We start from the raw sequence: 27,059 nt of genomic DNA on the forward strand, positions 1-27,059 counted from the left end.
ATTATTAGAATCTCTCTCAGCCCCCTTCCTGTTTGTAGTTTAGTTTCACTTTCATCGCTCGTCGTGACGCAGTTTGTTCTTCTTGTCGTCGTCGTCGTTGTTCTCCTTGTTCTCCTCTTCTTCTCCGGCTGAAGGTTCGTGCTGCCTGTTTCCTCTCTGTTGTCGGACTGTTTCTTACTGTTTGTTTCTCTATTTCACTTTAAAATCAGTTAAAGCTTTAAAACTTCAGTCAGCTGTTTACACTGTGACACGGAAACGTCTCTGGATCCTCTGAAGAACAACAAACAAACTAACTAACAAACAAACAAACACTTTCTGCCCTCACTGTTTGTTTGTTTGTTTGTTTGTTTGATTTCACAAAGTTTTTAAACGCTGTAAAAGTTTCGAGGTCGGCGCATGCGCATGGGAGCGTCCTTTCAGCAGCGGGAGGGGCTGACGTGAGTCACGTTTTAATATCAGGGCGCGCGCCAGACACCCATTTCTGTTTTGCTGTATTTTATTTATGTTTATTTTTCATGACTGTGACGTTGCATTTACATACATAAACAATGCAACGTCAAGAAAATGGAAATTATAATAATAATTTAGATTTTTAGGTTTTCAATACATTTTAAAATCACAGTCTTTGAACATCTTAAAGGAGGGCTTTTTTTTTTTAGCCGAATCATTTTATAAATATACTATTTTGCTCGTATATTAATGAAGTTATTTAGAGTTTCATCACTTGTTGCACGTCATCAAATCCCTGTGAAGAAAGTATAAAACTAACAACTGATATTATTTATCTTGAATAGTTCTAATTTCACCATTGCTGTAACTTTTATAATTCACTTAATTAACCTGCAGTGATGAAGGTTTTTACAGGTCAATGACACTTGGAGAGAAACTCATTTTATGTTAATAAGGTGAACTTCTGCATTAAGAAGGTGTTCAGCACTAATAATAATAATAAAAAATAAAATTATTATACCAAAAAATAAAATAAATAAAAATTATAATAAAGGGAAAAATAAAAAAATCACAATTACAAACGCACACGCACGCACACACAAACATTTGTCTACGTATGTACGCATGTATGTATATATCAATATATATACAGTATTTGTTTATTTACTTATTATTATTATTATTTTTCTTTTCCCATTTTATTTCATTTATATTTATTTATGTGTGTGTGGAAGTGTGTACATAGGTATATATATATATGCATACGTTTTCTTTCTTCCTTGGTTTCTTGTTATTCGGATTTAAATATCTTACTTTTTATTTTTTATTTGTTTATTTTATTTATTTATTTTTGCTCTTCCTTCATTACCATTACAATTAACTTAATTACTATATTATCCTTATTTTCGTTACTACTGTAACTATGATTGTAATACTTATTATCCTCATTTTGTTAATTGTATTTATTGATTTTATCAATACGAATAAGCTTACGGCTAAATATTATGATTATGATAGTTAACTCCGTTGATGCTATTAATATTATTACCATACCATCAACATAACTAAAGTTCCTTATCCTATTCAATTATCATATCATCACCATAAATACAGTTATTACTTATCCTATTTACCTATTATGCAATCATCACAACTATAGCTTCTTATCTTACTTATCTAATTATTATTATTATGATCATTAATATTCTCTTCTAACAACACCCATGATGGTGACGCCGTTGCGACAGGGTCGGGCGGGGGCTCCGGGCCGGTTCTCTTGGGGCATGGCGGGGCCTCGGATGGAGGCAGGCGAGAAGGACTCTTTCAAACAAAACAAAAACAAACAAACAAAGATAATAAAAATAAATAAATAATAATAATAATAACAATAATGAAACCAAATAAACCCACTCCTCAGCAGGCAGACCTCCTCCCATGGGTCTGGAAGTTGCCCACACCAGGAAGTGCCACAGCAAGATTGGCAACTGGCCGGCAGCCGCCTCATTCGGGTTCGGCTGCGACCCAAGGCACAATCAATCAATCAATCAATCAAAAAAAAAAAAAAAAAAATAGGAACTCTTGTTTTGTCTTACCTGCCTCCCGCTGAGACGCCTGACTGTGTTACTTGGGGCCGGTTTGGGGGTCCCCTGGCCTGCCCCCCCTGACGCTCTGATCTGGCCTCGCCCCCCCACTGCGACGTATGTTGTTGTTGTGGCTATCATTGTCATGATGCGTTGGTTTATATTGGGTCAATTACAATTATGTGTCTGATCTCGCACATCTCGTCATTGTGTAAGATGTTGTTCTATATTGCATCAAACTATATTATGTGGTGATGTCTCCCATCCCCCTGTGTTATTATATTATATATTATATTATATGTTGTTTATTCATTTTTTATTTTTTTATATATGTATGTATGTGGGTATATATATAATTATTATTATTTTTAATATTATTATTTTTGTTATTATTATTTATTTATTTATTAATTTATTTAATTAGTTATTTTATTTATTCTTGTTTATTTGTTTTCTCTCGTTAGCGCTTCTTGCTTTGTTTTACATATAAATGAATCATGTTATATATTTTTATATATATGTCGTAGCATCTGGCCCTCCTCCACATACACACACGCACACACACACGCACACAAACACCTGTGATGCCTCTGTCCAAATCGTTTATCATTTATGTTTTTCTTTGTTGTTGTTTGCGCTGTATGTCTACTGTCTCTACTTGTGGTCCACATGGTGTAGTGTATTTGTCTCTCATGTCATCTTGTTTGTTACGTCATTTCACCAATAAAAAAAATAAAATAAGAAGGTGTTCAGCACAATAACTATATTCTGAGAGCCCATAAATAAAGATCCATGTCATTGTTTTTGAAAAGCTGTAAACAGTTCAAAGTGACATCATGCAGTTTATTTATTTGCCACCAGATGGAGACAAATCCTCTGACAGGAGAGGCTGTTTACACAGAGCAGAGAGGAGAGGACAGGAGAGGCTGTTTACACAGAGCAGAGAGGAGAGGACAGGAGAGGCTGTTTACACAGAGCTGAGAGGAGAGGACAGGAGAGGCTGTTTACACAGAGCAGAGAGGAGAGGACAGGAGAGGCTGGGAACATGACAACACTTCAATATGTGGAGAAAACTGTTTTTTACAACATTTGTGTCTGTCTTTCAGGTGGCTGCAGGTTCTCACCAACATGAAACGGTATTAACACTTCACATTACATTTGATTTCATTGTTACTTACTGTTTATTGATTTTTCTCTCTTTGGCTTGAACATTGGACATAATAAAGCCATAAACCCATAAAACAGATATGATGATATGATGCTAGACTTCAGTTTGGACTTTGATACTTCACTTCCCTATGAGGCTTCTATTACATGTTATTGAAGCCTTTGTTGGTTGCCAGCAGCTAAATGAATATGTCGAAGCAACAAGTTCCCTTTGAAACAAATTTCTTGAGAAAAATGTTCAACATGTTTATAAAAACCTTATAATGTATGGGCTTAAATTTGTCTCATTAATACCTGTAAATGCACAGAGGGTGATCTACAAATACTCCCTGATTTGCACACGTTTTGCTATCCACAAATACACATTTCTAATTTGTAACTCGTAATTTGTAATTTTTTACAAATAAGTGTGTATTTGTAAATATATAGTGTATTTGTAAATACCCAATGTTCCATTTGTAAAAACAAAAAAGACATTTGTAAAACTGAAAATTCTGTCGTGTGACTCATCAATCACACATGCATCTCTTTCCTCAAAGACGTATTTTTGAGACGTTCTTGACAAGATCCACACAGATCCACAAAGAAACAGCTGAGGCCAGTATTTCAAAAGTGATCAGATAGGATTATCCTGGTCGGATAGGATTAAATCTAGATCTGATCTGAAAACTGGGTATTTCAAACACGGATCCAGATAACCCTGATCCTGAAGATAAGGATTCCACTCCGGTAATCCAATCCTCCCTTGAATCCAGATAAAAGGCTGGATTTGGGTATTTCAAAACTTCAGGCAGATATCTGGATCAACTTGGTACCAAAATTTCAGGATCATTCTGATCCCACCTCAGAGGTGGATTTCACTTAGATTGACAAAGTCTCAGCTCTACTTCTCCTAGATATTTTTACTCAAGGTGTTCATTACACTTACTCAAGTGTTAGTGTTTTACTTTTAATAATTAAAGTAGCCTAATTGAAAGAAATTTAAAGCATAGTAAAATATTTGACCCCACTTTCTGAAATTGCTGTAAATATATCATGCATCACATTGAAGCACTTTCAAGGTATATTTTCATGCTTCTGATTATTGAAGACAAATTCTGTCAAACTTAAAAATGTACTTTTAAAATGTCTGGAAATAGCTTGAATGTGATTTTTAAAAAACATGCAGTAAGGTGTTTGTGTACAAACTGATTATTCTACTTCATCTAATCAGATGATATTTTGCTATAAATGACCATAATTATGTTTAGTGAGAGTCTTCTATATAAGGGAGACAAATTAGGATGAAAAATGTTTCTTATTGTGTCACTGACCAAGCTATATAGCATGAAAGTAATGAAATTACAATTTCAAGCAGTTTCAATCACTTTATTCAGAATCCAATAACATTGAATGGATCAATACAATTAAAGTGTTTCCAAGGATTTCCATCACTCATAGAGCCCGGTTGTCCTTAATAGCTGAGAGGTCAATGGCTGTGAGTGACTCTGAAAGTAGAAGAAAGAGAAGGTGTATGAGTATATCTTTACGTACACAAAGCATGACATCATCACTAGCATTACTGGAGCATTCTGACACTTCTGAATGACCCGTATAGTTAATACCGTGTAACGTTACGTTTCCTAAGTACTGCAGCAGCCTGCTCTGTACACATGGAGCAGATTTTTTTTTTAAGTCTGCCGTGTTGCCAATGATGTAACGCTAATAAACTCTAAACAACTTGGTGTTAGTTTAAAGAGTTAAGGTATGATGTACGTCCAATTAGTTCCTTTATAAGTTAAACCAAAGACTAAAATTAATCAACAAAGCAGCTACCTCGCTAGCCCGCTTGCTGCGTAACACACAAGTCAATGAAGCGGAGTTAGCTACCGTTAGCACGGCCGCGTCTCAATTAGCGATCGCTGCAGCCTGGTTTTAATTAGGTGACAATTCAAGAAGTTGGCTAGCGGGACATGTTGGTTGGCGTTCGTATGGTCTTAAAACCGCTACACATTAGATGACGGTTAACTTACACTGTTGACGTGAAAGTGGTGCTCCCTGCTCCTTTCGTCAGGTAGTCCGCCATGTTTCGATCCCAGAGTCGGAGACACGACAAGATTTGGAAATCCAGATCCGCCCACATCGACGTCACGGTGATCCACTCTGCCAATGTTTTGAAATACTCAGATAAAGTCAGCAGGATCACCTTGATCCATGACTGAGAAAAGGAGGATTTCGTTATCCGGGTTATCCTGATCCGGATTACAAGTTTTGAAATACCGGCCCGTCATAGGATTTGTCACTTTTGTGTTGGTTTTTACAAATAAATGTGTATTTGTAAAACTGAAAATTCTGCTTGTGAAATGTGATTCTGCATTTGTGGATCGCCAATCACACACACGCATCTCTTTCCTCAAAGACGTATTTTTGAGACGTTCTTGTCGAGAGAATCCACAAACAGCTGGTGATTCACAAATGGCCGCCCTCCTCAACAGTAGGTGGCAGTGTTGTTATATGCACTAATGGAGCTGTTAATTGGGCTCTGCTTAAAGTGGACTTACACTTTAGTTTCGGTTTTGCGGTAAAGCCATGGTACATAAGTAAAACTATTTTTCCTTGCCCTGCATTACATTAGCACCATACTGTGAAAACAGAATGAAAACAATGATAACACTATCGCGACTGACTGCCGGTTTGGTTAAACGTTTAATTTCCCCGCCCGCGCGGGGAAATTAAACCAAATTACCCAGGGACCCACCAAATTACTCTGGTACTACTGGGCAGAAAGTCTTTGGCCATCTTTGCTTACATGTAATGTTGTGCTAACATCTGCCCTTCTCATAAAAGGTTTTGGTCTCAATTGTAATATTAGAATCTTCTTCAATACAGCATGACTGGTATGTTTGGAAACTGGTTTCCAAAACCTCAAAGGAATTACTTGTATATCTGACAGTCCATACCACAAAGGAATTGCAAGCACTGTGTAACTGGATTTGAAAATTCTATAAAACATCTATAAGTTCCGGTGTCACCAGAGGATCTGTTCCAACTGGATCTTCTCATGAAACTGAGAGATCCAAGTGACAGAGAACTCTGGCGGTCATCCAGAATTCATAGAACCGTAAGTGTGCAAATATACAGGTGTGTAAATAATCAGGTGTGCAAATAAACATGTGCAAAAATACAGTTTGATGTATACATACAGAATAAGCAGCTTAAGCTAAAGTTTAAATAAATATTCTTCTGTCCTTACTAAAAGGGGAGTCATTATTTATGAAGTGCAATATATCCAGTGCTTAAAGCACCGTCTCTGGCGGTCAGTAAGAAAGAAATAGAACTGTTGATTTTTACAGAGTGGTTTAGTGCCTCCTGGCAACAATTAGCAGAGGTGTGGGGACTAGTTGCAGAGGTGTGCAAATTTTTTTTTTTTTCTGTGTCCAAATTACAGGCATAACTGTACGTATGACTAAACTTAGGCACTTAGTGAGGGAAAGAGTACAACAACAACAATAACAACAACAAAGAAACAAGAACAAAAAACCCAACAGGTGCAACACCAGAAGTGATGAGTTAGTTAAAAAAAACAACAACATTAAAACACGGCATGTACCAAAGACAGGCATAGATGGAACTAAAGTAACTTTTACTGTCCAATAAAATCAGTAAAAGCCAAAATAGAAATATTGTCTGCTCAGTAAACTTCAGGGTTTCTTTCAGTGTCCAGCAGCAGAGAGAAAAGTCCCCTGTACCCAGCTGTGTGTCCATGAAGAGTGACCAGTCTAAAGATTATTGGGTTGACTTCAAAGATGGACGTCCTCCCCATGACCCAGTGTAAGTACTTAAAACTGATGATTTATACAGATTGGTTTAGTGTTCTGATCATCAGTCACTAGATACAGAATCCATGTAGGTGTGGGGTCTGGGAACTAGGTTTTATTTTCTGTGTCCAAATTACAGTCATATCTGTATGTATGAGTACAGGCACTTAGTTAGGGAAACAGTATAACAACAACAACAACAACAACAACAACAAAGAAACAAGACAAAGAAACCCAACACATGTCATACCAGAATTGACTAATTTGTTAAAAAAGCATTAATACACAATGTGTATCAAAGACAGGCATAGATTGAAATAAAGCTACATTTACCATCCAATAAAATCAGTAAAAACCAAAATAGAAATATTGTCTGCTCAGTAAACTTCAGGGTTTCTTTCAGTGTCCAGCAGCAGAGAGAAAAGTCCCCTGTACCCAGCTGTGTGTCCATGAAGAGTGACCAGTCTAAAGATTATTGGATTAAGTTCAAAGATGGACGTCCTCTCGATGACCCAGTGTAAGTACTTAAAACTGATGATTTATACAGATTGGTTTAGTGTTCTGATCATCAGTCACTAGATACAGAATCTATTTAGGTGTGGGGTCTGGGAACTAGCTGAATAAGTCTGTGCAGAAGTCTGGGAACTACTTTCAGAGAAGTGAGGGAGTTCTTCCACTGTACTGTTTATTTCCCCTCAGTGTAAGTTTTTAAGATTATTAATTTACACAGTTTGCTCCTGGCACTGAAAGTACAAGGAACCGATTTTTTCAGATGATTATTATTTTTCCTTATGCACAATCACATTTTTGAAGGACTTCAGATGTTTGAAAACACATAAAAACTGGCAAACTCATCAGAATTGCAACATTCCTCATTGATTGGTCTCTATAGCACCCCAAAACTAATGTCAGTGTCAAAGAAAAAAGGTGTATTCATTGCTCTCGTTTTTAACAACATATTTAAAATATTTGTTTTTGTTCTGATGCCCGAAGTTTCGCCATTTTGGATTTTGTGTTTTAATGTCTTTTCACCAACACGTGTTTAAGGACTCCGTATCAGAGTGGGTTCTTTCCGGGTCCTCTGGCTTCCTCACAGAGTCCAAAAACATGCAGCTTAGTTTTAATTGGTGACTCTAAATTGAGTATGAATGAGAGCATGAATGGTCGTCTGTCTCTATGTGTCAGCCCTGTGGTAGTCTGGAGACCTGTCCAGGTGGACCTCGCCTCTCGCCCAATGTCAGCTGGGATCGGCTCCAGCCCCCCATGACCCAAGTTCAGATAAGCAGTTAAGGATAATGAATGAATGTTGAAGGACTTTTGGACTTTTTACCTTTGTCCAAATTAGTATAGATTTCAGTTGAATGTTGTAATTGGGCTTGGTGTTGCATGTCAGCTCTAGTTTATTGAGATGCTAAATTGCAAATATTTTGGGTTTTTGTGGAAAGGTGTTGCCGTGGAGATGCCTGCAATTTGCATGTTTCTTAATGACACAGGAAGCTTTCATAATTTACAGAGTCCAATCTGCCCCAAATTTGACATGCTGGAGCCCAGGCCTGGAGACTTTTACACATATTTAGACATAGTTATAGTGTCACCTACTGAAAACAGGAAGTTGGCTTGATGTTACAAAGATAATCCGATATACATCAAATTTACATGGTCCGGTCTACACATGTAGAACTGTAACTTTGCGTATAACTGACACAGGAAGTGGTACAACATTTTTAATATTTCACTTCCAGTGGCACACACAGGAAATAACATCTCAGTTGTGCATGTGTTGTCCAATGGTTCTGGAAATGCATGGCTGCGTCAACCAACCACCACCCCCTGACGGGCCCATTCATCACTGTGTTCACTTTAATATACGGTGTTTGCATCTGGCTTTCATCATGATCAGTCACGACGCAAAATCTTTAACTGTTGTAATTATTTATGCAGATCATAAACTGTAAACATACTATGGTGGCAACTTATTGTGAGCCAATTGTTGATGATTCCTCTGCAGAGTGGACCAGGAGAGCTCAGAGGTTCCCATAGGTCAGTCTGCCCAGCAGCATCAGACACACCTGGACTCCATATTTATGGTCTGTACATTCAAGAACTACTTTTACGTCTTTTCTGTTCACAATCCTCTCCATGCTGCACTGTTTAGACCAGTGGATTGTCAGTTTGTCCAACATGAATCTGATGTTTGTTTCCATGATTTAGTTTGATTCCTATAATATTCTGTTCCAGCTTCTGCAGGAAAACATCATTATTTTTGTGAAGAACGAGCTGAAGAAGATCCAGAAACTTCTGAGTTCTGACAATCCAGAATCTTTAGAGAGTCAGAGGGAGGATGAGGAGGATGAAGAGCAGATGAGGAGCAGCAGAGAGGTGTTTCGGAAAATCACACAGCACTTCCTGAGGAGAATGAAGCAGGAGGAGCTGGCTGACTTCCTGCAGCGAGGTATGACAATTTCTATAATGCTTAACTTCTACCACTTGCCCCCTCCCTAGCACAGACCCATTGTTGTGTTTTTTAGGAGGGGATGAGGTCTGTAAAGGGAGATAGCCCCTCAACTGTAGATGCTACATAGAAGTGAAACAGAAAGCTAGGAAGCTGAAGATTAGTTTGAGATGCAGCTCTGCAATTTGTGTCCATGAGTAAATTCTAGACTGGACCAGTGGGGCCCGTCTCCCAGGACCTCAGACTGTCAGGGGGCCTCCAACCCAAAGACCACACACAGAATGGAGCCAAGAATATTTTCTTTGACTTATTGATCTTCTTTGTTGTTTGTTCATTCAGGAGGTAATTTGGGAGTTTGTCAACATAAACTAAAATCCAATCTGCAGAAGAAGTTCCAGTGTGTGTTTGAGGGGATCTCTAAAGCAGGAAACCCAACCCTTCTGAATCAGATCTACACAGAGCTCTACATCACAGAGGAAGGGACTGCAGAGGTCAATGAGGAACATGAGGTCAGACAGGTTGAAACAACATCCAGGAAACTATACAGACCAGAAACAACAATCAGACAAGAAGACATCTTTAAAGTCTCACCTGGAAGAGATGAACCAATCAGAACAGTGCTGACAAAGGGAGTGGCTGGCATTGGGAAAACAGTCTTAACACAGAAGTTCACTCTGGACTGGGCTGAAGACAAAACCAACAAGGACATCCACTTCACATTTCCATTCACTTTCAGAGAGCTGAATGTGCTGAAAGAGAGAAAGTTCAGCTTGGTGGAACTTGTTGATCACTTCTTTCCAGAAATCAAAGAAGCAGGAATCTTCAGGTTTAAAGAGTTCCACGTTGTGTTCATCTTTGACGGTCTGGATGAGTGTCGACTTCCTCTGGACTTCCACAACACTGAGATCCTGACTGATGTCACAGAGTCCACCTCAGTGCATGTGCTGCTGACAAACCTCATCAGGGGGACTCTGCTTCCCTCTTCTCGCCTCTGGATAACCACACGACCTGCAGCAGCCAATCAGATCCCTCCTGGCTGTGTTGACATGGTGACAGAGGTCAGAGGGTTCACTGACCCTCAGAAGGAGGAGTACTTCACAAAGAGATTCAGAGATAAGAAGCAGGCCGGCAGAATCATCTCCCACATCAAGACATCACGAAGCCTCCACATCATGTGCCACATCCCAGTCTTCTGCTGGATCTCTGCTACAGTTCTGGATCTGTTGAAAACCAGAGAGGGAGGTGAGCTGCCCAAGACCCTGACTGAGATGTACATCCACTTCCTGGTGGTTCAGTCCAAAGTGAAGAACATCAAGTACGATGGAGGAGCTGAGACAGATCCACACTGGAGTCCAGAGAGCAGGAAGATGATTGAGTCTCTGGGAAAACTGGCTTTTGATCAGCTGCAGAAAGGAAACCTGATCTTCTATGACTCAGACCTGACAGAGTGTGGCTTCGATATCAGAGCAGCCTCAGTGTACTCAGGAGTGTTCACACAGGTCTTTAGAGAGGAGAGAGGACTGTACCAGGACAGGGTGTTCTGCTTCGTCCATCTGAGTGTTCAGGAGTTTCTGGCTGCTCTTCATGTCCATCTGACCTTCATCAAGTCTGGAGTCAATCTGATAGCAGAGGAACCAACAGAGACGCGTCTCTACCAGAGTGCTGTGGACAAGGCCTTACAGAGTCCAAATGGACACCTGGACTTGTTCCTCCGCTTCCTCCTGGGTCTTTCTCTGGAGACCAATCAGACTCTCCTCAGAGGTCTGCTGACACAGACAGGAAGTAGCTCAGAGACCAATCAGGAAACAGTCCAGTACATCAAGGAGAAGATCAACAAAGATCTCTCTGCAGAGAGAAGCATCAACCTGTTTCACTGTCTGAATGAACTGAATGATCGTTCTCTAGTGGAGGAGATCCAACAGTCCCTGAGATCAGGAAGTCTCTCCACAGATAAGCTGTCTCCTGCTCAGTGGTCAGCTCTGGTCTTCATCTTACTGTCATCAGAAACAGATCTGGACGTGTTTGACCTGAAGAAATACTCTGCTTCAGAGGAGGCTCTCCTGAGGCTGCTGCCAGTGGTAAAAGCCTCCAACAAAACTCTGTGAGGACAGAAGTAGTTTGATTTATGTGCCATAACTTAAATACTCTACGGAGTTCTTGACTTACTACATATATTCACTTCTTGCTGTCTCCTCAGACTGAGTGTCTGTAACCTGTCAGAGCGAAGCTGTGAAGCTCTGTCCTCAGTCCTCAGCTCCCAGTCCTCCAGTCTGAGAGAGCTGGACCTGAGTAACAACAACCTGCAGGATTCAGGAGTGGAGAGGCTGTGTCCTGGACTGGAGAGTCCACATTGTAAACTGGAAACTCTCAGGTCAGCATGTTTAACTGATGACCATTTAAATCCTGATTCACATTGTAGGGGTAAAAGCTAATTTAGGTCAATTTTGCTATCAGAAATTGACTAAATTAATATTCAACACTTTAAATGAATTAAAGTTATCCTCGGGCACCACCTCTTCACTTGGGAAGAGGAAAGATAGCAAAAATCACAGTCTCAAATCTTAAAAGTCAATGAATCCTTGACGTGTCAGAGGTTGGCCTTCACACAATATTTCATAAACAATACCAGGAAACTACTCGTTAAAATAGGAAAAAATGTTTATTTACAGTAAGAACATTAAAGTAAAATACTGTAAATTACAGGTAAGGCACACAGTGATAGTTATTAATAATTTATGTATTTATGTATGAAGCTATGTACGCGTGTGTGTATATATATACATATATATAACTATATATGTATGTATGTATATGGGCGTCTATGTGTACTGAGGTGAGTGTGTGTGTGTGTGTGTGTGTGTGTGTGTGTGGTTGAGGTGAGAGAGTGCATGTGTGTGTATGTGTGTGTGTGTGTGTGTGTATGTGTGGTTGAGGTGAGAGAGGGCGTGTGTGTGTGTGTAGAGACAGACAGACAGAGAGAGAGAGAGGAGGCGGAGAGAGAGGGCAGCTTGCAAACGCCCCCTCCTTTTGGCCGCGTAGAACCCAGGTGAAATACACACGCCAACAATGGGGGTTGAGTGCCCACGTGGCGTCGAGAAACAAATCGTACAGTAACGTGGGTGAATTAGCGTTGGAGTTTGAACACAACAACAAAATCAACCACGGAACAGTGCCTGGGATTCTTTACGCACAGCGTGCGTAAAAGAGAGGCAGAGAGAGGGAGAGAGAGTGAGGGAGAGACGGCGAATAACGCCGGTCGGGGGTCGCTCACAGTTTAACTGACCGTGCCGGTCAAACACAAATAGAACCTCTACAATGCAGTAATAACACCAGCAGCAAAATAAGAACAAGGAGAGAGAGAGAGAGAGATGCGCCGATTGGAGCCGGCGCAGTGAGAGAGAGAGAGAGAGAGAGATGGAGAAAACAGCGCACCAAAGTAAAACAACTATGGTGACACAAAAAGTAAAATCCACAATTCAGATTTAAAAGAAAAACCTTTCTTAACTAAAATCTCCAGCCCAGATATATTAAGCCCTTACTTGGGAGAAATCGATCCGTGATTTCTCAGCTGACTCGGTCAGGCGGCGGTGTGGAAACACGTGGAGTCGATCAGGTGTTTTTCAGCCTTTGAGAGTCCCTTGCAACAGTCTATTATCCTCGGATGAAGGATGCAGAGAAAAAGTGTCGACAGAGAAAGAGAAAAAGGGAATCTGGAATCTTTTTTTCCTTTGGAGTTATATTCACTTTCCCTAATTGAATAAATAAACCGGTTGGTTTCTGAGTCCTTTAAAAACGTTGCACAAAGGTAATTAATCTGACTTTACTCTGGCCAAAAAGCAAACTTTAGAAAAACTATGGTCCCTTTGTCTTGTTCAAAAAAAGAGGGAAAACAATAATCCTTGGGTACCTGGAAGACGTCTCTTTAGGTTAATGGAAAACCTGAGAACGACCTGATGGTGGAGGTGCGTTGGTTTTTCTAAACTGCGCTCAGCGCTTGCGAGCGTCACCGGTCAGTGGTCAGTTGGCCAATGAGTGTTGAGGAGAGGAGCCCCAGGGCTTTGCACAGGTTGCGCAACTCTCAAAATGGCCGTCAATTAACATAATCCCTCGTGTTTGAACAATGGGCAGTATAACTTGGTTTGAGGCCTATACAGCTAGCTTGGTCCTTACAACATTAAAGCATATAATTTGACCTGCATATGATTGTCTTTGCTTCTATGATTTCAATCAAATCAGGTTTATTTAGTGTCAATCTCTTTACATGAAGACATTTCACATGTTTTGCAGCGCTGCAGTAACCTTCCGGTCCTCACAGGAACCTCAGATTATGTGACTTGATGTTGTTCTGTGTGTTCAGTCTGTCCGGCTGTCTGGTCTCAGAGGACGGCTGTTCTTCTCTGGCCTCAGCTCTGAGATCCAACCCCTCCCACCTGAGAGTCCTGGACCTGAGCTACAACCATCCAGGAGACTCTGGACAGAAGCTGCTGGAGGATCCACGCTGCAGACTGGACACTCTCAGGTAGGACAGACAGAGGGGACACTCAATGTAGGACAGACAGAGGGGACACTGTCAGGTAGGACAGACAGAGGGGATACTCTCAGGTAGGACAGACAGAGGGGACACTGTCAGGAAGGACAGACAGAGAGGACACTCTCAGGTAGGACAGACAGAGGGGACACTGTCAGGTAGGACAGACAGAGGGGACACTCTCAGGTGGGACAGACAGAGGGGACACTGTCAGGTAGGATAGACAGAGAGGACACTCTCAGGTGGGACAGACAGGGGACACTCTCAGGAAGGACAGACAGAGGGGACACTGTCAGGTAGGACAGACAGAGATGACACTCTCGATCATTGTCAAACATCTCAAATTCAAGGACAAACTTGCCATCTTGGAGAGGGCAAAAAATCTCAAGGCATCTAACATATACATTCATGAGGATTACACTGAAGCTGTAAGGCAAAAACGCAAGGAACTCTTGCCAGCCATGAAGGCTCGTGCTCATGGGGACATTGCCTACTTGCAGCATGACAAGCTGATTGTCCATCCCCCCCCCTCACAAGCAGTCCATGAAAAATAACAGATCTGTATAACTCATGAATCGGATCATCCCTCCCATTGTATGTCATTCATATTCATATATTTGATCACATCTCATGACTTTAAAAAACATCTGTCAAAAATGTCAGAGATGTTTGAAATTCTTGGACTTCACTTGTGGACTTTGCCAACGTCTATTCCATCAAAAATGTATGCCCACTAATAAGTTAAATGCTAATAATTGGATAAACTGGACATGTGACAAATGTATTACGCTGTTTCCCTTCCATAGTCTCAATAATAATGAATGCATTAGCCTCTTATCTGGGATGAAAAAATCACAATTACCCCGATCACGTAGTCTTTAATCCATTTAAAATCAATAATGAAAATGACTTGCGGTAAAATGGCTGTTATGACCCTGACTCAAACTTTTTAAATTTAGCAATAGATGGGTCAGCAAATTGTAAATACTATGATGAGAGTCAGTTTAACTCCTTCTGTCGTGCTCTCCCATTAGGTATAAATGTATTGTCTTCCTTTCATCTCAATATACTCAGCCTTCCTAAGAACTATGATTTTTTTAATTCATTACTTGTCCAGTTTGGAATATGAATTTTCTGTTATTGGCCTTTCGGAAACTTGGTTGGCTAAAGATGTGGAATCTAGCTATGACTTATCCAATTATAATGCTGTTCATCATGCAGGAGTATCCCTCTTTCTGCATAAAGATATCCAATTTATCCATAGAGAAGATCATATGTTACAATCTCAATCTGGTATTGCAGAATCTGTTTTTGTGGAAATCCCCTCTTGTTCCTACTTTGGTGGAAAACATGATAATTGGCTGTATATATCGTCCTCCTGATACTGATATTGATAACTTTTATGAGGCTCTTTCAATTACACTAGATCTGATAAACAAGGAGGGAAAATTATTTTATCTGCTTGGAGAATATAATATCAATTTGTTCATGAGTGAGAAACACACACAAACAGGACATTTTTTGAATACCATGTATACCAGTTATCTGCATCCTTTGATCTATTAGCCCACCAGAGTAACAAGTACTTCTGCTACTCTAATTGGTAACATTAAAAGAGGGACTCTAATTATGGCAAACCTTGGTTTACCACTGGCTTAAAAAAATCTTCTGTCAAATAAACAAATTATATAAAAAAATATTATCAAACCCATGCCTATTAAATTCTACAAATTACAAGAAATATAAAAACAAATTCACCCACTTACTTCGTATATCAAAAAATGAATTACTTCGCTCAGAAATTTAAGGAATCTGCTAGTAATATTAGATCCACTTGGAAAAACATCAATCTATTATTAAATAAAACGAAAGCATCTTCTGCACTCCCATCACAATTTTTGAGTGACGGGAGAATAATAATCAACCCGTATGATACATCCTGTAGTTTTAACCACTTTTTTTTGTTAATGTGGGTGTTTCTCTCTCTAGTAGAATCAAGAAGACAGCTGGAAGTCCACTTGACTACTTGCATGGTCATTATCCCTCTGTATTGCAATTTGATCCACCAAGTGCTACTGAAGTACAGGAAATAATAGCTGATCTCAATAATTCTACCTCCCCAATGCTGCTACCTTGCCGTGGTGGGGAGGCTTGCGTACCTCCGTGACTCTAAAGGCTATACTGGCGGGGATTCATACCCCTTGTAGGTGCAACCATGCCGGGCAGGTTTTAGAGTAGAGGCCAGACGAAAAGCAGCACCTGGTCCTCCAGGTTGGGGGTTGGGCGTGGGGCCAACAACCCCACCCTGTAAAACACTTGCAGTTACAGAAATGACGACAAGAGAACTAAGAGAGGACACAGACCTGGGAGAGAGTAGTTCCTCAGCTAGAAGACAAATGACGTTGTGTGGTGAAAGCCAGGAGCCCCTGGAAGCCGCAGGACCGACCACCCTTCTCTCAACCAGGAAGAACATTACCACTGGGGCATGGAATGTAAGAACAATGTATCAAACAGGGAAAACCTTCCAAATAGCACAAGAGATGAAAAACTATAATCTTGTACTATTGGGCATCAGCGAGGCAAGATGGACACAATCAGGCCAGAAAAGATTAATGAGTGGAGAGCTGCTGATTTACTCCGGCCATGAAGATGATGATGCCCCACACACAGAAGGGGTAGCTCTCATGATATCAAGAGCCGCACAGAGAGCACTGATAGAATGGGAGGTCCATGGACCAAGGATCATCACAGCATCATTCAGAACAACAAAGGAGAAGATAAAGATGAATGTCATCCAATGCTACGCACCAACAAACACCAGTGAAGAAGAAGAAAAAGAGGAGTTCTACGACAGGCTTCAGAACATCCTGGACAAATATCCAGAGAAAGATACCACCATCCTCATGGGTGACTTTAATGCAAAGGTAGGAACAGTGAACATTGGATATGAAGAGGTGATAGGAACACATGGACTTGGAGAAGCAAGGGAAAACGGTGAGAAGTTCCTGGATATCTGCACACTGAACAAGCTTGTTATCGGAGGCAGCATCTTCCCACATAAGAGGATCCACAAAGCAACATGGGTATCACCAGACCACACAACAGAGAACCAAATAGATCACATCTGCATAAGCAAGAAGTTCAGAAGATCACTACAGGACGTGAGAGTTAAAAGGGGGGCAGATGTAGCATCTGACCATCATTTGTTAACTGCTAGACTGAAACTCAAGCTCAAGAAGAACAAGACGGAGACAACAGCTAACAGACAGAAATACAACGTGAGCCTATTGAGGGACACAGAAAAACAAGAGGAATTCAGACTGAAACTATCAAACAAATTTGAAGTTCTCCAGGACCTACTTGAAGACAAAAACAGCATTGATAGTCAGTGGCAACATATTAAAGACGCACTAATATCCACATGCCAAGAAGTGGTTGGCTACAGGAAATTCCAGCAAAAAGAGTGGATATCTACAGAAACCCAACAAAGGATCCAAACAAGAAAAGAGAAGAAAGCAGCAGTGACAAACAGCCGTACAAGAACATCCAAGGCAAAGGCACAAGAAGAGTACACAAATATCAATAAAATGGTTAAGAGGAGCATTAAGGCGGACAAGCGGAAATACATCGACAACCTAGCCGAAGAAGCAGAGGAAGCAGCAAGAAATGGAAACATGAAACAGTTGTATGACACCACCAGAAAGCTGTCGGGCAAATACAGCAGGCCACAAAGACCGGTCAGGGATAAAGAGGGAAACAGCATTAAAACAAAGGACGGACAACTACACAGATGGGCAGAACACTTTGAGGAACTGCTGAATAGACCCCCACCAGTAAACCCACCAGATATCCAACCAGCACAGACCGACCTCCCCATCAGCTGTGACATACCCAGCAGAGAGGAGATCAGGAAAGCGATACAACAGCTGAAGAGTGGGAAAGCAACTGGGCCAGATAACATCCCGGCAGAAGCCCTAAAGGCAGACGTTGGTACCACGGTGAGACTGCTGCATCCACTCTTCAAAAGGATCTGGGAAGAAGAAGAGATACCACCAGGCTGGAAAGATGGCCTTATTAGCAAGCTCCCAAAGAAAGGAGACCTGGGAAACTGCAACAACTATAGAGGGATCACCCTACTCTCTGTGCCAGGCAAAGTGCTAAATAGAGTCATCCTGGACAGAATAAAGGATGCAGTAGACCACCAACTGAGGGACGAGCAAGCAGGATTTAGAAAGAATAGGTCCTGTGTCGACCAGATTGCCACTCTTCGCATTATCATAGAGCAGTCACTAGAGTGGAACTCCCCACTCTATGTCAACTTTGTCGACTACATTCGACAGTGTACATAGAGAGACAGCATGGAAGTTATTGAGACACCATGGAGTGCCCACTAAACTAGTGAACATCGTTAAAAACAGCTATTCTGGAATGACCTGTAGAGTGATACATGATGGACAGCTCACAGAACAGTTCCAGATCAAGACTGGGGTCAGACAGGGTTGTCTTCTATCCCCATGCCTGTTTTTACTAGCCATTGACTGGATCATGAGAACAACAACAGAACAAAGGAAGAACGGAATCCAATGGACATTATGGACACAACTGGATGACTTAGATTTCGCAGATGACCTGGCACTACTGTCACATAGCTACCACCAGATGCAAGACAAGATCAATACACTCAAAGAGACTTCCTCACAAGTAGGACTTAACATCCATGAGGGTAAAACAAAAAACATAAGGATAAATACAACTAGTACGGAACCGATCACCCTTGGTGACATCATGTTAGAAGAGGTAGAGTCCTTCACCTACTTGGGGAGTATCATCAGCAGTCAGGGTGGTACAGATGCAGACATAAAAGCTAGGATAGGTAAGGCAAGGACATCATTTCTACTTCTCAAGAACATCTGGAACTCTAGAGAGATACGGGAAACAACTAAAATCAGAATCTTTAACTCCAATGTAAAATCCGTCCTGCTCTATGGGGCAGAGACATGGAGAATCAAAAGGATCACAATAAATAAAGTGCAAACCTTCATAAACAAATGTCTCAGAAGAATCCTGAAAATCTACTGGCAGAACAAGATCAGCAACAATGATCTGTGGACAAGAACAAAACAACCCCCAGCAGCAGACGAAATTGGACGAAGAAGATGGAGATGGATCGGGCACACATTACGCAAACCAGTGCCAAACACCACCAGACAGGCTCTGACCTGGAACCCTCAAGGGAAGAGAAGCAGAGGACGTCCTGAAAACACCTGGCGCCGGGACCTACAGGCAGACACCAAGAGAATGGGAGGCACCTGATCGCAGATAGAAAAGAACGCCAGTGACCGTGAACTCTGGAGGTCCCTTGTCGACGGCCTATACCCCAGTAGGGGTGTAAGGCGTAAGCTAAGCTGTCAATAATTCTGCAGCAGGTCATGATGAAATAAGTTCATCACTGCTTAAGGAGGTTAGTTTTCATATTGTACAACCACTCACATACATCTGTGGAAAGTCTATGGAAAATGGAGTTGTTCTTAAAAGTATGAAAGTCGCTAAAATGATTCCTCTTTTTAAATCTAGGGACCCTAGTAGCTTCACAAACTACCGTCCAATATCAATTCTGCCCTGTTTTCCAAAGGTTTTAGAGAAACTGGTCTACAAGCGAATATTAGAACATTTAGATGCACAAAATATCCTCTATGAACACCAATATAGGTTTAGAAAGAAACACTCGGCATACATGGCCTTGTCACAAAATTGACAACATATGAAAAAATTTATGCAGCTACGAATAACAGTGAATTTGCTCTTGGTATCTTTTTAGATTTGTCCAAGGCCTTTGATACAGTCAATCATGAAATTTTAATCAAAAAACTGAAGCATTATGGTTTTCATGAACAGACTTTGAAATGGTTGTGCAGCTATGTATATGATAGAGAACAATATGTATTTGTGAATGGTTCAGTATCAGGTTGGACTAAAATAATGTGTGGGGTCCCTCAAGGTTCTATTCTGGGACCGTTGCTGTTCCTCATATATATTAATGACCTTCCTGCTGTATCTTCCACCTTACTTCCCATAGTTTTTGCTGATGACACCAACGTGATCTTAACAAATAAAAATCTTAATTCCCTTATCTCCGATGCGAACAGTGGCATGGAACAAGTTTCAAAATGGTTTCAATCTAATAAATTATCTCTAAATATAAAAAAGTCTAATTTTATTATATTTGCTAATAGGAACAAGAAATACTGCAAAGATGAAACAAAAATTATAATCAATGGAACAGAAATTTCCCAGGTTACTTCCACAAAATGTTTACTGGGTGATGAGAGATTAAGCTGGAAAGTCAACTTGGTATGTGGTAAAGTTACCAGATCACTTGGTGTCATCAGGAAAATGTGTGACCTGGTTAATCAGAATTGTCTCCTGACTTTATATTATAGCTTGATTTATCCACATCTTATATACTGCAACATTGTTTGGGCCAGTACATATGCCTCCAACCTCCATAGTATTTATCTTGTTCATAAAAGATTAGTTAGAAATGCCACATTTTCAAAACGACTAGATCCTTCTGCTCCCCTTTTCCAAAAACTCAAGATCATGAAAATTTTTCAGATCAATATATACCAAATGTATTTGTCAAAATTACAGGAGAAAAATGATGATCCTCTGAGCCATAAAATCAAAGAAGACCTTATAAGGTGGAATCTCATACCCTTTCTGAGTCTTAGCTCGAGAATTGAAACAATTAAAATCAACATATTACCAAAATTCCTATATCTATTTCAAACACTCCCAGTCATGATTACTCAAAACCAATTTGCTGAATGGGACAAAATAATATCAAGATTCATATGGCAAGGGAAAAAAACCCAGAATTCGATATAAAACATTACAACTGTCGAAACAGAAAGGTGGTTGGGGTTTACCGTCTCTGAGGAATTATTACATCTCAACACAGATGAGAGCGTTACTCTGCTGGTGCAATCCCACTTACAAAGCACAATGGAAAGATATTGAATGCAGTGTGATACCTGAATTTCATATACAAGCTGCATTACCGGACAAAAACTTACAACAATGCATAGATAGAATAGAGAATCCGTGGGCAAAATCCTCTCTCAAGGTTTGGCGATCACTAATTAGAAAACACAAATTGGATGAAGATATTAAAATTTTAAGTTGGTGTGCATATGACTTAGATTTCACACCGAATAAACTTGATAATAGATTTAAGGTTTGGATTAAAAAAGGCATTACATTTCTATGTAGCATTACCCAGAAGGAGGCTATCGTAAGTTTTCAAACTCTAATGGAAAAATTTTCACTAGAAAAACAAGATTTCCACAGGTACCTTCAATTACGGCACTACTACAATTGTAAGATAAAAAACAAGGATACTAGAGAAGCCGGGAAGCCCTTTGTCCAACTATTTATTGATGCATATAAATCAAACATTAAAAGAGGGGTTATTTCCCGATTACATAAGAGTCTGCAAAATTTAGAAATTTCCTCAACAAAATATATACAGGACAAATGGGAACGGGAAGGTGGCCTAACAATAATGGACAATGAATGGGAAGACATCTGTGTATCTCAATGGAAAATTACAAATTCTCATGCATGGAAGGAATTTTGCTGGAAGAATGTAACTCGATATTTTGTCACTCCACTCATGAAGGTGCACCAAAGTAATGGTAATTCCCAGTGCTGGCGGAACTGTGGATGTCAGGCTGCAGGTCATTACCATGTGTTCTGGGAATGTCCAAACATACAAAGTTACAGGAAAGATATACATTTTTAAGCTCTTAAACGTAACGTTGTCAGAAAGTTTTGGGCGGCACACTGCTGTTTACAGACAGGCTGGATGACGTGGTTCAGATAGTGGTGAAGATCGCTGGCTGAAATAGTTGATTAATGTGAGGAGAACATTGCAAAACTTTTCCATTTAATCAGAGTCAGGGGTGCTACATGTGATGATAACTGGACAGAGTTAATTATGGACTATTTCACCGCACCGGTAGGTGATGAGAAGAGAGCAGAGAGAGACACCGGGACCTCCGACTAGGACGCGGACGGTCCGGCTAACGTTAGCCAAGATAATGACGGAGAGATTGAGTTGGAGGAAGAAGAGGAGGAAGATATTGCGCTGATGGATGAGCCGATGGTAGCATACAATGTCTCTGACTGTAGTTATCTAAAGGAGGACAGTGTTAAAGAGCTTGTTGCTCTGGAGTACAAGTGGAGCCGGTGAGAAGACGCGACCTAGTTAAAGAGATGACTGATGGTAAGTGCTTCTACTTTATCTACACCATCCTCTTTTTCTCTGTTAGTAAGGGCTAATAAAATCACTAGAGCAGGCTAAGAAAGCAGCTAATCATGCTGTGTGATAACTTCAGTGTGTGTAACGTTAGCCCAGGTGTGGGCGTGTGTCTCAGGTGTCTACCGTCTCCTATAAATTACATTTATTAACATAATGAGGAAAATCAGTGTTTCATTCACTCCAAAAAGTGTTTCTGAACATAATCCAGGCAGTGATGACCTTATCACCACACAACTGAGGCTAAGTATTAAACACTAATATACAAACATCATTTGTAGGAGACAGGGTTGCTGTGATACACAAAGGTGAGGAGATCTTTAGGCTATAACAAAATAAACAGCCTGAAGTATGGTAAAAGTATTGTTTAAAAGATGTGATATGGTGAATCATAAAGTGTATGGTGAATATGTTATGTTTCTGAATATGGGGCTGTATTAAATCCTGTGCTGCAGTCTGTCTATCAGTGAATGATCACATTCAAGCAATAATACGGAAATGATCAGGCCTCATTCAACAATGATTCAATGTGATTTAGCCAGCCCAAAAGGTTTGTGATGACTGCATTTTTCATTTATGTTATCTTATTTTGTAGATGAGAAACATTTGGTCCATCTTGTGAAGCTCCATACGACTCTATGAGAGGATGTAGTGTGAGAAGCAGCAACACCAGAGGACTGCCGACTTCCCGGATGCATGACAGTTTAATTATGAAATAATAATAAATAAATATGAAACAATATAAAATATATTCTGTATTATTATATTAAAAGGGCCATTGTCTGTATATATTTTTTTAATTGTATGGATATGCACTTGTAAGTAAGTGTAAGTACATGTGTGCACGTGGCTCGATATCTAATATTTTATAAATATTCTTTATATTAATATTTTTAAAGTATTATTATATAAATACCCACCATATATTCTGTATTACATCATATGTACAGTATATTTGTTCATATTTTATCATTGTTGTGTTCCATATGTTTTGGATACTTATCTACATGGGCTTCTAGGCCTGTACTGTGTTGTGTATGTGCTCGTGCACGTGGTCACGTGCATGTGTATGTGTGACAGTATGAGTAGACTACACATACAGATGTGGGGTATGACCTTTGACCCAAAAATATTGTGTTCATTTGGAGTCTAGTCTTAATAAATGTGTTTTAATGTGAAACATGGAGGAATCTGTATCATTTTCTTTAAAGCCCTTTTTCTCTAAACTAACATTTGATAACAGTGGAACTTTGGATGATCATATCTCATGGAATATTTGGCGTAGAAACATAATGTTGGTATTGACATGAAGCTAAGAGTCTGGCTCAATGTGACTCATATTGATGGAGCAGGTCACAAATATGCATTTTTATCTTTAAGTATATGTATATTCCAAATGAGAGGACACTGTCAGGTAGGACAGACAGTAATATAATAATAAATGTAGAGAATAATGGTGTCCTCCTTTCAGGGCGGAGCCTGCTGGAGTCCACTGGATGACATCAGGTCTGAGGAAGTGTAAGTGTGTTTATACATCACAACACAAACACAGGAGATCTATAGGGGGACAGGAGGGTTTACAGGGACAGCAGGTGTTTAGAGGGACAGGAGGTGTTTAGAGGGACAGGAGGGTTTAGAGGGACAGCAGGTATTTAGAGGGACAGCAGGTGTTTAGGGGACAGCAGGTGTTTAGAGGGACAGCAGGTGTTTAGGGGGACAGGAGGGTTTAGAGGGACAGCAGGTGTTTAGGGGGACAGCAGGTGTTTAGAGGGACAGCAGGTGTTTAGGGGGACAGCAGGTGTTTAGAGGGACAGCAGGTGTTTAGAGGGACAGCAGGTGTTTAGGGGACAGCAGGTGATTATTAATAATAGTAATAATAATAATAATAATGACTAATAATAATAATAATAATAATTAATAACAATGACTAATAATAATAATAATTAATAATAATGAGTAGATGATGATGAATGAATCCTCTCAGGTGTTTAATAATAATAATAATAATAATGAGTAGATGATGATGAATGAATCCTCTCAGGTGTTTATTAATAATAATAATAATAATAATAATAATAATAATAATAATAATGAGTAGATGATGATGAATGAATCCTCTCAGGTGTTTATTAATAATAATAATAATAATAATAATAATAATAATAATAATGAGTAGATGATGATGAATGAATCCTCTCAGGTGTTTCAGGGTTCTTGCCTCATTGTGTCCCATCAGTTGCTGCTGAATGTTTAATGGATAATATCAGCGTGATGTTTGCTCTGCTGACATCAGGTCACGGCTGTAATCAGGTTCAAACTGCTGCTGGGTCTTTTTCTCTCCATCAGATCGGCGTCAACTCACAGTCGACACAAACACAGTCAGCAGAAACCTCAAACTGTCTGACAACAACAGGACGGTGACACGTGTGGAGGAGAATCAGCCGTATCCTGATCATCCAGACAGGTTTGATGACCGGTGGTGTCAGCTGCTGTGTGGAACTGGTCTGACTGGTCGCTGTTACTGGGAGGTTCAGTGGAGCGGAGACGCTGAGGTAGCAGTGAGTTACAGAGGAATCAGGAGAGGGGACAGTGCTGACTGTCAGTTTGGATACAATGATCAGTCCTGGAGTCTGTGGTGCTCTGGTGGTTGTTACTTTGTCTATCACAATAACAGAAGAACAGGCATCTCCTCCTCCTCCTCCTCCTCCTCCTCCTCCTCCTCCTCCTCCTCCTCCTCCTCCTCCTCCTCCTCCTCTGGTACAGTAGCAGTGTATGTGGACTGTCCTGCTGGCTCTCTGTCCTTCTACAGAGTCTCCTCTGACTCTCTGATCCACCTCCACACCTTCAACACCACATTCACTGAAACTCTTTATCCTGGGATCAGGTTAATGTACTCTAACTCCTCAGTGTCTCTGTTAGAGGACAGACTGTCTCCTCCTGTTAGAGGACAGACTGTCTCCTCCTGTTAGAGGACAGACTGTCTCCTCCTGTTAGAGGACAGACTGTCTCCTCCTGTCAGAGGACAGACTGTCTCCTCCTGTTAGAGGACAGACTGTCTCCTCCTGTTAGAGGACAGACTGTCTCCTGCTGTAAAAAAGTAAAAGTAAAATACGTATTTTACTAATGTCGCTAGCGTTAGTCTTGCTCCGAGAGGTACTTCTGGTCAAATTTTCAGAATAAAACGCCTGTAATGTAAATAATGGGACTGATTTCAAAACATATTTCGGTAAGAAAACTTTAATTAAGACATGCTTTTTTATTATTATTAAACAGTCCGTTCAATCTGCTCTTTATTTTAAAATGTAATAATGGATCATATATCAGGATAAATAATCAGCTGATAATAGAAAATATATATTATTATGTTTTATTCTGACGATTAAATAATAGCTGGTAAATGAACTAACTTCCACAGAATGAGGCAGTTTGCAGATAAATCAACATGTATTGATAACTTGTCTGATCATGTCAAATATTATAATCTGAATCATTTGGCAAAATGCTCTATGAAATAAAAAAAAGTATGTTTGTGAAGTTTTTTGATGTATTTTGTTTGAGTAAATAAATAAATTTGAAGAGTCTTGTTTGGAAGGAAAAGGCACCCTGTACCATTGTGTATGGGAGTGTCCAAAATTAAATGAATACTGGGTGAAAGTTGTTGAGTATATATCTAGGATTGTGGGAGTGAATGTGCCCCACCAGGCAAAGCTGTGTGTACTGGGTATATACCCGGACAATTGTGTAGTCGGGCCAGGAGAATGATAGCTCTATCTTGGAAAAAAATGGATATACCTTCAATAAACGTGTGGGTGAAGGAGATGGCGTCCTCTGTGGTACTGGAAAGACTGACTTATATAACCAGAGGAAAAGCGGAGGAATTTGAAAAAGTGTGGAGACCCTTATTGAACTTTCTTGCAAATCAGGGTGCGCATTCACCTTGACTCGGTTGTGAGGTGCTGAGTTTTTTTTTGTTTTTTTTGTTTGGTTGTTGTTGTTGTTTTTCTCTCTTTTGTTTTGTTTTGTTTTGTTTTGTTTTGTCTGATTTTGTTTGTCAATTTACTTGTGTTATGTGGAATATGTGAAATGTGATGTATCTTTTTTTATGAGAAATGTAACTTGGTGATCATGTTCCACTGCTGTCTATAAATGTGTAAAATTCAATAAAAATATTGTCTGAAGAGTCAGAACTGTTTGTTTGTTTTGTGAATATTAATCATCAATCTGCACTAATAATATTTTAGGTTTTCTTTCTCTCAGGTTATGAACTTCCTTTTAAAATTCAAAGATGTATAATTATTAAGTAGGTAATTATCTTTTTTATCTGCTGAAAAAAAATCCATATTGTGTATCTCTAATAAAAATGAAATTCTTAAAGAAATTGACCTTGATCTTTTACATGTTACATTTAAATGGATTTAAGCATATAACTATAACATTTAAAACTATTAAATAAAAAATACAAAACTAAAATAAATTAATCATAAACCTTTTGAATGTTACACCTGTAAATGTCCTCTGTGGTTCATAAGTACATTTCTATTATTATTTAGTTTAATAAACATTTAAAGAAGATTAATGCACACAGAGGAAATATGTTACAATATAAACAAATACAATAAAAAAAGTACATAGAAATTAGTTTAAATTAATCATTACAATGAAATTAAGTTTAAAAAAATTAAATGAAAGATTTAAGCTATACTAAAAACTCATTAGATAAAATACATAGACAAAATAAAATAATGTTTAACAATAATAATTTACA

At 39.6% G+C, this 27,059-nt stretch overlaps 1 protein-coding gene across 1 annotated transcript; it reads left to right on the forward strand.

Annotated features, from left to right (window-relative positions):
- Positions 1 to 49: 49 nt before the first annotated feature.
- LOC131993777 (NACHT, LRR and PYD domains-containing protein 12-like) lies at positions 50 to 26,475 on the forward strand. The gene is made up of 11 exons (XM_059359807.1): positions 50 to 134; positions 3,137 to 3,166; positions 6,894 to 7,007; positions 7,398 to 7,511; positions 9,003 to 9,081; positions 9,233 to 9,446; positions 9,786 to 11,547; positions 11,644 to 11,817; positions 13,804 to 13,965; positions 23,766 to 23,812; positions 24,641 to 26,475. The coding sequence occupies exons 2-11, from the start codon at positions 3,159 to 3,161 to the stop codon at positions 25,261 to 25,263; spliced, it is 3,297 nt and encodes a 1,098-aa protein (XP_059215790.1). The 5' UTR covers positions 50 to 134; positions 3,137 to 3,158; the 3' UTR covers positions 25,264 to 26,475.
- Positions 26,476 to 27,059: the final 584 nt, after the last annotated feature.

The sequence above is a fragment of the Centropristis striata genome, chromosome 20 (assembly GCF_030273125.1).
Source record: "Centropristis striata isolate RG_2023a ecotype Rhode Island chromosome 20, C.striata_1.0, whole genome shotgun sequence".
Taxonomy (NCBI): Eukaryota; Metazoa; Chordata; class Actinopteri; order Perciformes; family Serranidae; genus Centropristis; species Centropristis striata.